This window comes from Lithobates pipiens, unplaced genomic scaffold (assembly GCF_037356315.1).
Source record: "Lithobates pipiens isolate NorthernLeopardFrog02 unplaced genomic scaffold, aLitPip1_a1.2 Scaffold_25, whole genome shotgun sequence".
Lineage (NCBI taxonomy): Eukaryota > Metazoa > Chordata > Amphibia > Anura > Ranidae > Lithobates > Lithobates pipiens.
Genome location: NW_027507787.1, coordinates 173292863 through 173306220, shown reverse-complemented (window position 1 = coordinate 173306220; position 13358 = coordinate 173292863). Strand labels below are relative to the sequence as shown.

Genomic DNA, 13358 nt, shown 5'->3' with positions numbered 1-13358 from the left:
ACATTGGTTTTTATGCTGTGGTGGAGGGACAGTGTCTGCACCGTGTGGTTAAACTGAGTTTTCATGCTCATTTTATTGGAATTATTATTTTTCTGACAATATTAAAGTACATTTTATATTCACCCCAGCAAGTCCAGTTTGCTGCCTCATTAACTGCTGGGTTGCCCACCGAGGAGGCTTTACCTCCAGAATGTGGTAACCACTGTTTCCTTTTTCCTGTATACTCAGTTAGAGGTCAGTGCACCATATTATGTGTTTGGACATGTGGCGTGTAACAATAATATACTGTGTAGCCCCAATCTTTGTTTTTATATGTTAAAAAAAAATTACCTTTCCCCAGTGCCAGATATGCTAGGTTATCCACTGTGTCATCAAATTATGAATACAAAAGCAATTCAAACTGATGTCAAATTGATGCCATCAAAAAAAGCCCAAAACCTATGGTTTGCCTTGATTTGCTTTTTAGACTATATTGCTAAAGAAAGTTATACAAGTAGTCAAGCTTCAGTTTTGTTTTTTTATGTGAGATTTGGAAATACTGTTTTGTCTCTCTTCTTTGCATTCTGCCTGAAACCTATCATTTAGACGGGAAGTGAGGCATAATCTCCCAAATGGAGACATATGGCAATACAAAATACAATTTTGGCTGGGGCTTGGGTTTAACATAGAATACATTCTCCATAAAACAGCAATTGCCATTCTATTTGATTCTACTTCTATAATAAATATGAAATGTACAGTCAATGAGACATCTCTTGACTGAGACTTTCACATTCTTTTTCAGGGGTATTTTGCACTTCCAACTTTGTAGCAACAGTTTGAGAAGGCCCACTACTGTTCACCCCCTGTGCACAAGTCATCAAAGACATGGTTTAAAGATTTGGTCCAATGGTCACAGCCCTGACCTAACCCTATCATGCACCTTTAAGATGAAAAGAAGATGGAACAACAGCAAGCTAGGTCTTCATGTCTAACATCTGTACCTGACTTCACAAATGCTCATTTGGCTTAATGGGCATAGATTTCTATATATACAGGGCCGTCTTTAATATTGATTGGACCTTGGGCAAAACTTTTCTTGGGCCCCCCCATGCAGTTTTGCTCTCCACCTGCTCTGAGACATACAATAAATAGCAGATAGACTCAAAATCAGTTTACTGAATCAGATCAGGCAGCTATTGTGATTGGTTGCCAGAGGTTACAGTGTATCATTACCGCTCACTCACTGGTTGCTAGAGGTTACAGCACACATTACAGCTCACCGATTAGTTACTAGAGGTTACAGCACATGATTTCTGCTTGTTGAGATTACTGTACAGTAATACTGCTCACTGATTCGTTGCTAGAGGTTACAGCACATCATCTCCTCACTCCAGGGGGTCATGCTATACATATGGATGCCGCCTTTATTTACATATCTATGCTGCCGGATGCAGCTATTTACATATGAATGATGCTGCTATTTACATATGAATGCTGGTTATTTACATGTAAACACAGGGTCTGCAGGTGAGTCATCTGTACACAACAATAGGGCAGAGCTGGGCAGCATTAGTAGCAGCACTTCACACTGAGATATCAGGACACATGAAGAGACAAGGAATTTTAAACTGGGATAATTGGCAAGTATGAGCCAGCTGCTTTGGGCCCCACTACAATGACAGCTGCCCCTTTTGCCCTGCCTTAAAAACAGCCCTGTATATATACGCTCCAAAATCTTGTGAAGAATAGTGAAGACTGATAAAGTTCTATCCTTTTTAAAATAAAATATCCATCTCTTCTCCTAACCTGGCTGGAATAAAACATAACACACCCACCCACAATCGTATCAATGTTTTGATCAGTGTTCTTTTTCTTTTCTTGGAAGTACTTCTTGGAATAAAAATGATGATTACTATAGGAATATGGGGTGTATAATCCTGGGTTTTAGTTCTTCATAAGTCAAAAACTTGTTCACTTAAGTTGTCTTGACGCTGTCATACTATCAGTCCATATATTCTGCTGCTTTTTTCTTTGCTTCATATGCAGACCATTGAACAATCATGCCAAATAGTTTTTCTCATGCAATTTTTTGAGGCATCCAATACATTCTAGTGACATAAAGTTCACTCATTCTACCTTACCAATCATACCCTTATAAACCTGTTACAGAAATTACCTTTTCAATGTAGATAACAACTTTGTTGGGATAGCTTTCTGTCTTCTGAATTATTCCATTTAACAGCTGAAAAAAAAGAAGTACGTGAAATGTCAATTTTATGTCATGGCAGGGCTGACCACAAAACACAGGCATAAAATCAGCATAATTACCTGTCTGACACTAGCCTTCACTGGAATGTACCCAGATGGCAGCTTTATTTCTACTATCGCCATGTTGGAGTTCACCCGATTGCCAGTGTAGCTGTAGGAAAAAAACAAATATTTTAAAGGAAACGTGTAGTGATTTTGTATACAATGTTATTGTGGGCAAGATTAAGGAAGCTTTATTTTTTATTTTTTTTAAGGTGAATAAGAACTAATAGTCTCAGCTCCTTTTCACATATTTGAGCAGGTCAGCTCCATCCCAAGTTTTAATTGGACACAGTAAGCCTAAAGGTAGTCGACTTCTTCTATGCTGTCTCTTTAATTATCTCAATATGCTATGAGGAAACAACGGTCATGTATCAAATGTTCAATGTAAAATAATGATTATGTATGTATAGTAAAAAATAGGGTATTTATATTTTATTAAAATGCATAAATACATTTTTTATATAAATATAAGTTACAGTTATAATTTAACATATTATTAACTTAATAAAAACATGCACAAATTAAAATAAATCTATTTTTAAATTAAACCACTATCGTTTCCCTTTTCCAGAACTGGATTTCTACTTATGATTTTTTGCTGATGACAGATACAGTAAGATTGTGCAGTGCAAAATGTTTTTTAAGTAAGGTTTTTTTACATTTATTTATTTCATGTTTATTAAAATGTATGATTTAAATAAGTATATAATAAGATAAATTGATATTTTGTTGTATAATTAACCTAATAACTATGAAATGTATTGCTTTTGAACAAGTTTTTTTTTAAATATGGTTTTATCAACGCCCAACGTGGGCAAGGGCACAGCAATACAGACATTGTACATCTTCGTACACGACAAACAAGAAACAACAACAGTCTGGGGAGATGGGGAAGGAATAGGGTTACAGATGTACATTAATCTTACATTACTTTGTAGATGTAAAACAGTTCCTGAGTTGATGTTCAGTAATAAAATTGTACATTACATGTACAATTATCTGCTTGATGGAATAGGTAGGACAAGAAGACTGAGGGTTCCCTTGTCCCCACTTCTACTACTCTCTCTTCTTGCTCTCCATTTTAGTCTTTCAGCCTATGAATGTATTAGGAAACATAGGGAGAAGATGTGTAGCAAGGGGGAGTTACATTGGAGAGGGGGGGAGTAAGGGGGGGCTGAGTAACAAGAAGGTGCAGGGAGACAGGGTTCTTGGACCGGGTGTAATAGGACCCTGATTGATTCAAGACAGTCTTGGAGATTGGACTTGTGAGGTGCTTGCCCCATTTAAGAGGCTCTCAGAGCAGTTCCTTCTGGGGAAAATATGAATTGTTTCCATATTGTTTCTTCAATTTGTAGAACTTTCCTTTTACCTCCTGTTGAGTATCCAAAATGCGAAGTGAAGGAAATCTCCCCAACTGGGAGAACTGACCTGAGGACTAGCATTTAGACTCACCTTACATTGACCGAAATGCCAAAAGACTTGAAGGATTTGGGGCTACATATTTTCGGTACTGTAGTCACTGTGATGGTAAATGGAGCTTCACCTTCAGGAGGAGGAATGTTGTATTTCAGAGTACTCTATAAAACAATTTGGCTTATTAATATTCATATAAATACGCATTTTGCAATAGATCAACAGCAAACAGCAAACAATTAGATGCTTTCTAACCATTGCGTATTTTCAAGCATTGTTTATTTGTTTATTTGTCCAGTATGGGGTTGTCTGTATGACTTGGGAGATTCTGGCAGGATGGCACCATGCTTTTCATGGCCATTCTCTATCTGACCTATAAATAGGATCTAGAAGAGCATCAAGATGAGCTCAACTGAAATGTATAACATAAAGTTGGGAAGGGGGGGGGGGGTGTAATAAGATGAGTAATAATCATTAACAACCAGCTCCACACCTACAAAATACATTGATCTCTCAGAGTGGATTGTGTTATTTTTCATCAAAGTTGAGTTACTCTTTAAGTATATTGAACATAGGAAGCAGATTTTCTCTGCCAAAAGTTGTGCTTCTAGATAGCCAAAGTACCATCAGATCTGATCTGTATGGCATTCCACACTTAAACAGTTAACAACACTCATTTATGGACAGTCACATACAACAGGCTCAAAATTTTTGTTAAACTCAAAATTTCAGTATCTGGGCTGGATATTTTGTGTGCATGGGTACTAACCTGTATAAAAACACAGCCAGGTCCATTGATGGATACAGTGTAATCTCCAGGAATTTCAGGCAGCTGGACTTTTTGCAGAAGCAGGCGGTTTGAGTCCTCTACATGGAGTTTGGCAACTGGAGCTTCACCAAGGGTGACGACTACATCACGAGGACCATCATGTTGGTGAGCAAAGTAGCCATACAAGGCTAGGGCTTGAAGAGCAACTACTGTGTCCTGAGTACAACGGAATATAAAATAAAGATTAGGGTAATTGATACTTATCTCTTTTAATATTAAAGAGGCCATGTCGCTAGACAATTCATTTCAACAAAAATCTTCTCTTATGCCCCGTATACACGAGCGGAAATTCCACCATCAAAAGTCCGATGTGAGCTTTTGGTTGGAAATTCTGACCATGTGTATGCTCCATCGGACTTTTGCTGGCGGAATTTCTGGCAGCAAAAGATTGAGAGCAGGTTCTCTATTTTTCCATCGGAAAAAGTTCCTATCGGAAATTCCGTACGTCTGTATGCAATTCCGACGTGCAAAAAAACACGCATGCTCGAAAACAATTTGACTCGTGCTCAGAAGCACTGAACTTAATTTTCTCGGCTCGGCGCAGTATTGTATGTCACCGCGTTCTTGATGGGCGAAAGTTCAGAGAACTTTTGTGTGACCGTGTGTATGCAAGCCAAGCTTGAGTGGAATTCTGTCGGAAAAACCATCCAAGATTTTTCCGATGGAAATTCAGCTCGTGTTTATGGGGCATTACAGTTATACAGCCTGTGTCTTTAATGTATTTTATGTGTGTTATTTACAAAAATCCTCCCTTATGTAGCCATCCAAAATCCCTGGGAGTGCTGTGTTGTGCCACCACCTTAAATGTGATGTCAGCAGCCCTATAAGTGACATTCAATAGTTTGCTCCTTCACCTGCTATGTAAAAGATTATGTATGGGGGTGAGATGCTGGGCCAGCCCAGCAAAGAGAGTAAATAGACACTCCCAGAAGTGAAGAGGGTCATGTCATGCAAGGAAGGATGGGGCTGTGCTTAGGAATTGACTCTTCCTGGAGTAGTCAGGTTTGCAGGTAGATTCAAAGGCACATTGCATGTGAATAAAAAGTTGTTTATCAAAAAGAAAAATTCTGCATGTAAGCATTCAAAATACCTGAATTTCTGTGCTTTTACCTACATTTTCTTAAGTTGGTAAGAGGTTCTCTTTTACTCAGGTTAGCCAATCTGACCCTAAGATCTTCCATGTGACTTCAGCTACTTGTAAGGGAGCGCTAACTAAATGTATTTCTCAGTTTAAATTTGCTAAATGCATTCCAGGTGTCTTATACGAAAGCAAGAAAAAAGAAAAGAGAGCAAGGGTCATTCTCTACAACATGCTGGCAGGAGACAGGTCTTTCTACTCTACCTGTAGCTGCTTTCTAAGTATAATGAACTGTAGGACATTGCTTTTGATGTGCCTTGAATGTACTTAGCTAACTTAAAGTAGAAATTCTATTGGGCTTTAAGACCTGGGTAGATTACTGCAATGTATGTTACTAGAGTCTGGGTATGAAAACAGTATAATAAGTTGAATTTATTCTGACTATTGAAATGAATAAATGCTGAAGTGCCAAACGTGCCCTGAGTTTAGGCATATTTAGACGCGTTTAGCAACGTCAAGCGTGTTTTCTGCCAAAACTCTGTTGCTCCTGGAAGCACTGGTAATGGGTTTTTTTTCTTGCCACTAATTGCCGCTAAAAGCCTATGTGTACATGGAAACATAGGCTAACATGCAGGGAGTTTAGCGACAGGGGAAAAAAAACGCCTGAGCAGCTTTAAAACATCCAGTGTGCATGAGGCCTAACATTCAAAGAGGAACTCTCCCTCACCACCATCGGACAAATCTGAGATCTGTGACCACCATACCTGTGGCATCTTCCTCATGTGTAGGGCTAGTTGAAATTCACTCTGTGGGTGGCTCTGTTGGCTCCCTCTTGTTCCTTATGTTTCGATTACAAAATTGAAAGAGCCAGGTGGAAAATAATGACCACATTAGCTGGGAGTGAGACATAACCCTTTTTAGATGAGGTTGCTTCATTTGTAACATGCTGTATGGGTTTTATACTTAATATTTTAATGTGTATACAAATAAAAAAAATTTTATATGTGCATGGGTGCCTTTAATAGTCTTTTTGTTACACAATGTTGTTTTTGGTGTTTTTTAAAAAGTTTTTTAGAGTTATTATAAATAGGACGTGGCTACTATTTAATTTAAGCCTCAATACAATTTGATTACTGATCTACAAATAGATGAGGTGCAGAAGGGACAAATAGTACAAATCAGTATAAAGAGGGGTAATACAAGGGAGAGGACAGGTGACGTGCCATATACCTGGGTAGATGAAAAACCACCAGTGGGATTCTGTTGCTTTATGATCCATGAGACCACCTTTGAAACATGTGTCATATCCTCGCCATTGATCTTGGGTTTGGATAACATAGCCAGCAGGACATAGGCGGTCGTCTCTATTGCCAGGGATGGGGCTTTGTCGTAAGGGTCTCTTATAATTGCAGAGTCTTCTGAGGATTCTGGACGTTGCCAGTGGATTGTACCATCTGAAATATTACATTTTTGTAATGTTGATTATATTGGCAATTGATCAAGATTTGATGGAAAAAGTTTCTCGAATCATATGGTTTTAACCCACTGACTATATTGACTTTTAGAAATCAGAATATCAAGGCATACGTTAACTTTAAATGACACTGGAGAGTTAATGAATCACTAAAAAGTGATTAGGTCACTAACCGGCTGGCACTCAGCAGTTCCTACCCATAACCTCAAACATCTCTTTAGGTGCGCCAATGAGCAATGAAACCCCAGAAACTCTTTAGCAAAATTCGACACTTGCTAGAAGTAGAGAACTGGTCTGCAAACAACCCCCCCCCCCCCCCCCACACACACACACACGCACACTTACCTAGATACTAGTCCTTCAAATAATGGGCAACTCCTAGATACAAGCTGATAGCTGATACTAGGGATAATGTAACTCTACTGTAATATACAGTATACGTTATTACAAAAGAAGAGCTGCACAATCATTTAATATGCACAGGCTCACAGAACGCCTTTATATTCCAACAAGAAAAGAAATAATAGTTTTACTAGAGGATATGAAATAGATTGAATTCTGTTAACAGTATGTGATTATACACATGAGGAAAGTATTCAAAACCTGGATTTTTAATTTCATAAATCATTTTCCATATTTGTTTACATGTATGCAAAAGTGACGGTGAGGGGAAAGACTAGAACATTGAGATGATTTGTGGGGATAACTTTTACCATGAAGCAAAGCATCATGATAGTGACATATGTCCAATCATGTCCTGCTGCAGCTTGGGGGGTGATTGGGGAGTCAACCACCTATTTTTACCACACCTCAATCACAAGTGTTAGCTAAGAATTAAGCATTTTTCATGATACTGGTTCTTTAATAAGTGTGTGTATGTGTGTGTATGTATATCTATCTCAACCAATTATAACTAAATTCTAACTGTGATGTTTTTAAAGTAGGTTATAAATGGGAAAGCATTGGATTGATTACCGTATACATATACAATATCAGTTGCCCATCTGAGTTTATCTAGCATGTAGGGCATACTTAGTTCTGAAACCACATGCTCATACCTTGTTTGATGGCCTTGCCATCAAGGTCATGAAGGAGTCGGGCACGAAGTTCCAGTTTTCCAGCAAGCGTGAAAGCATACGCCATTAATGCTTCTGTGTAAAGGTCCATTTCATTACCTATAGCCCTCTCCAGGCACAACAAGCCACCGTTGACCACCAAGTGCTATGAAGACAGAGGTTTATTTTTACAAAGACACATACAGTATATGCTCAAATAAATCTACCAATAACTAATTATAAGATTTGGCTAGATCTGTTCTACAAGCCATCAAGTGAACATTGGTGGATTAAAGGAACAGGCATTTTCATAAACACTGGATTAGTACAAAATTTCTAGTCCTGAGTACGACTTCTTTTAAATATGTATTGATTGTAACATAACCAGTGTGTTTATTTCTCCTGATAAAAAGGTTTTAGGTTCACATTTTTAAAATTGAGCTTGGTTTTTGCAATTCACGCAAACATTGCTAGCCAGTTATCACCTGGAAGTCTTTTACATTCGTTTTGTGTATACTCATACCGTAACAGGCAACTTGATTTCCAACAGTGTGATGGTAATGTAGGCAGACAACGCTATTTCATTATTCACTCCTCCCTAAAAAATAAAATAAAAAATATATTTATAAATTGACAGTCACGTGTCTACAGAGCAGTTTGACCGCAGAATATGTGGATATGCTTTGGTGTCACTTCGATGTGATAACCCAAATACATTTGATGATAACAGTTATATCCCAAATACATTTCTAAATAGCTGGCAGATGGGTAATGTTGCCCATATGTATGTTTGGATTCATCAGATATATATTTTTCTTTTACAAATGTTTATTGGGATGCTAAAAAGCCATGGTAACATTTTGACAATACCCAATTATTAAACTGACATAGACGTATACACGTCGGTCAACATTATACAAAAGTAGCAATAATATAATAATGCAATATAATAACAATGACAAGATTAAGATACTGTATGTTAGGATAGGGTACATAGGACTATACTCAACTATATGATATTATATGTGGAGATCAGAATTTTGGATTTCTTCCAGCTGTGACTATTGGGATATAAAAACTCAACTCAAGAACTCAAGATTGTGCAAATATTGTGTGGAGAGAAGGATATTGATCTAAAGTAGATGTTGAGACTACGAAAAATGGATGAGTGGGTTTAGGAAAAAACAGAGGAAAAGAAGGTGGGGTAAGGTCCAAGAGGAATGTGTAGGGGTTGAAGAGAGGTGGAAAAGAAGGGAAGGGGTCCCAGGGGTTTAAAGTCCTGTAAAGTTAAAAGATTAATAGAGAATCCTCAAAGCATGAGGGTTGGGAATAGGATATTCAAGGCTGTCAAATAAGAAGAAATTTAGTGTGGGCATCAATTGCTGTGAGTTTTTTTAATTTTACCATGATATTGTTCAACCTATTTTTTATGGATTTGAAGCTTGGGGCCTAACAAGCCCTGGCTATTGTAAGCTTGGTGGCTGTATATACATGGAGGACCAATGCCTTTTCAGTTCAAAAAAGGTCAGGAATAGGTTTATTTAGTAATGCTTCATAAGTGGGAAATTGAGAATGTAAACCTGTATCCAGAGTCTGCTCACTATTGGTATATAAAGTATCTCACATAAGTGAGTACACCCCTCCACTTTAAGTAAATATTTTATCTTTTCATGTGACAACACTGACGAAATGACACTTTGCTACAATGCAAAGTAGTGAGTGTACAGCTTGTATAAGTATGTCTATTTGCTGTCAACTCAAAATAACTCAGCACACAGCCATTAATGTCTAAACCGCCGACAACATATGTGAGTACACCCCTAAGTGGAAATGTCCAAATTGGGCACAATTAGCCATTTTCCCTCCCCGGTGTCATGCTGCTCGTTAGTGTTACAAGGTCTCAGGTGTGAATGGGGAGCAGGTATGTTAAATTTGGTGTTATTGCTCTCACTTTCTCATACTGGTCACTGGAAGTTCAACATGGCACCTCATGGCAAAGAACTCTCTGGGGATCTGAAAAAAGAATTGTTGCTCTATATATAAAGATGGTCTAGGCTATAAGAAGATTGCCAAGACCCTGAAACTGAGCTGCAGCATGGTGGCCAAGACCATATAGCGGTTTAACTGAACAGGTTCCACTCAGAACAGGCCTTGCCATGGTGGACCAAAGAAGTTGAGTGCTCTTGCTTGCCGTCATATCCAGAGGCTGTCTTTGGGAAATAGACATATGAGTGCTGTCAGCATTGCTGCAGAGGTGGAAGATGTCAGCCTGTCAGTGCTCAGACCATATGTCTCACACTGCATCAAATTGGTCTGCATGGCTGTCATCCCAGAAGGAAGCATCTTCTAAAGATGATGCACAAGAAAGCTAGCAAACAGTTTGCTGAAGGCAAGCAGACTAAGGACATGGATTACTGGAACCATGTCCTTTGGTCTGATGAGACCAAGATAAACTTATTTGGTTCAGACAATGTCAAGCGTGTGGCGGCAACCAGGTGAGGAGTACAAAGACAAGTTTGTCTTGCGTACAGTCAAGCATGGTGGTGGGAGTGTCATGGTTTGAGGCTGTATGAGTGCTGCCAGTACTGGGGAGCTACAGTTCATTGAGGGAACCATAAATGCCAACATGTACTGTGACATACTGAAGCAGAGCATGATCCCCTCCCTTCGGAGACTGGGCCGCAGGACAGTATTCCAACATGATGACGACCCCAAACAGGACGACCACTGCCTTGCTAAAGAAGCTGAGGGTAAAGGCAATGGACTGACCAAGCATGTCTCCGGACCTAAACCCTATTGAGCATCTGTGGGGCACCCTCAAACGGAAGGTGGAGGAACGCAAGGTCTCTAACATCCACCAGCTCTGTGATGTCGTTATGGAAGAGTGGAAGAGGACTCCAGTGGCAACCTGTGAAGCTCTGGTGAACTCCATACCCAAGAGGGTTAAGGCAGTGCTGGAAAATAATGGTGGCTACACAAAATATTGACACTTTGAGCCCAATTTGGACATTTTCACTTAGGGGTGTACTCACTTTTGTTGCAAGCGGTTTAGAAATGAATGGTTGTGTGTTGAGTTATTTTGAGGACACAGCAAATTGACACTGTTATACAAGCTGTACACTGCTTGTTCACTACTTTACATTGTAGCAAATTTTTATTTCTTCAGAGTTTTCACGTGAAAAGATAGAATAAAATATTTACAAGAATGTGAGTGTACTCACTTTTGTGAAATACTGTATATATGTGTATATTGTGTATATATATATATATATATATATATATATATATATATATATATATATAAATGTATAAACATACACACACACACACACACACACACATATCACAACCCTTTTAGAAATAAAATAAACCAGGTGCCAACTGTCAATTGGCACTATTTAATAAATTAAGTTCTTTTTCTGCAACAACCCCCTCTTCCCCATTGCCACCTTACCTTTAAAGCATTATTAAAGAGTTGTCCTATATTATGGAAGCAGCCATTGTCTTTCTGTTTCTGTAAAAGCCACGTCAAGCTGTCTGTTATTTGTTTTGGGTCAATGTAAATGTGTGACTGAGCCTTGGAGAAGGACCTGAGAACGAACGCTGTTAACCTGGAAAAAACAAAACAGTTATCTGCTCTGTTCTCCTGTCAGCAAGCTTCCAGTGTTAGATTGTCAGCGTTGGGTAAAATACGTTGATCACTCAGCTGACTGGCTCACATATCTGGCCCTTTCAGCCTGAGTGCTGTCTCATGGGACTACAGAAAGCTATAATAAAGACAGATTATGATACTTACTGTATACCAGCTGCATTTCCAAAATACATAAAGAATACAGTATAAGTCTGGTCTTTTACATTTGGCTGAAGTTCCCCTTAAATAAAGCTAACAGTTTCTTTATAACAATTTGTTTTTTGTTCCCCATCCCCAAGTGTCCATACCAAGTGTTCCCTGGTTGAAACCGAGATCCAAAAGCACTGTACGAGCCATCATGGTGTTTGTAAATCAACTGCTTCTGATATCCTGTAAAATAACAGGAAAACAAATACCATCACATTGCATTGCTTCTATCTGAAGCTTTAGTTTTAAAAGAGAAGTATGGACTAAAACAACAAAAACAAACATTTATACTTGCCTAGGTGGATACATCTGTTGGCCTCCGGCTCTGCACTAAGAAAAGAGCGGTCAAACACTGCTGATCGCTCAGTTCTCCCCCTCCGCTCTGAGCAGAGAGCCGGGAACTGTCAGTCACGGGCTCGCTGCTCTCCCCTCTGGCTTGTTGAGGGAGTGGGAGGCGCTGGCTTAGGCTCTCAGTGGATTGCACTGTGACATCAGCCAACACTGGACTTTAGCCCGCTGTAGCTGAAAACGGGTAACAGGAGTGCAGAGCTAAGTGCACTCCTGTGACCTACAGGATAAGTAGAGCCAAAATAGCTTTGGCTATATTTCTTTTTAAAGTAGATCTAAAAAGCACCTATACTATACTCTAAGGCAGTTGTACAGCCTTTCTCACAGTGGTGGCCTATGCATAAGGTGGCCGGTCCATAAGGTGGGGCCACCAAAAAAAAAAAAAAACATTTTAATACATACGTATAGTGTCCTGCATGTAGATTAGGGGCTGGACACCACCCAACCCCCCCCCCCCCATCCATGCGCTTGACCCCTGATCTACATGCAGGGCACCGGACGTATGTATTACAATGGGCTTTTTTTTTTTATGAAGCACATGATTCGAGCCTGAGGCTATAATTGCCTACAAAAAAGGGTGGGCTCAGGGCGCAGGGGGGTGCGTTAGTTTGCTGCCCCCCAAAATATTGAGCACCAGCCACCACTACCTTCTCAACAGGGATTTCTCCAGAGGATGCTATGGGTTCCTTGAACATTAACAGACCTCTTGCCTGATGGTGTCTGCCACCAATGTTATTCTGCAGAGCCAGCAATGTGGGATGAGTGAAGCTTCTTATTTACCACTGCCACCATTGATCATGTTTGCTGGCTGTAAGCGGAGCATTCTCTTTAATGTTTCCAGTGTGGGGACACTAAACTGACCACCACTGTAATAGGTATTATGACTGACCGGTAGTGGGACAGGACCTGTTTTCCACTGATCATCAGTGTAAACCTAATGGATGAAACTAAAGAGCGCCAAGTGATTGGCTCACGGTTGGGGTGTGGCCCCATTGATTTGAGCAGGTGAGACTGACAGGTGGTACCGCCTG

General features: G+C 39.5%; 1 protein-coding gene across 2 annotated transcripts in view; it reads right to left on the bottom strand.

The window, feature by feature from the left end:
* Positions 1 to 13358, bottom strand: part of LOC143930670 (alpha-2-macroglobulin-like) — a 106143-nt gene that overhangs the window by 6710 nt on the left and 86075 nt on the right. For both annotated transcript variants that reach the window (XM_077455181.1, XM_077455180.1), the window contains 9 exons: positions 12081 to 12162; positions 11596 to 11752; positions 8665 to 8739; positions 8145 to 8307; positions 6843 to 7066; positions 4475 to 4690; positions 3745 to 3869; positions 2311 to 2401; positions 2159 to 2224 (listed from right to left, as the gene is read on the bottom strand). In XM_077455181.1, coding sequence (XP_077311307.1) covers positions 2159 to 2224; positions 2311 to 2401; positions 3745 to 3869; positions 4475 to 4690; positions 6843 to 7066; positions 8145 to 8307; positions 8665 to 8739; positions 11596 to 11752; positions 12081 to 12162 — 1199 coding nt within the window. The remainder of the gene's footprint in view (positions 1 to 2158; positions 2225 to 2310; positions 2402 to 3744; positions 3870 to 4474; positions 4691 to 6842; positions 7067 to 8144; positions 8308 to 8664; positions 8740 to 11595; positions 11753 to 12080; positions 12163 to 13358) is intronic.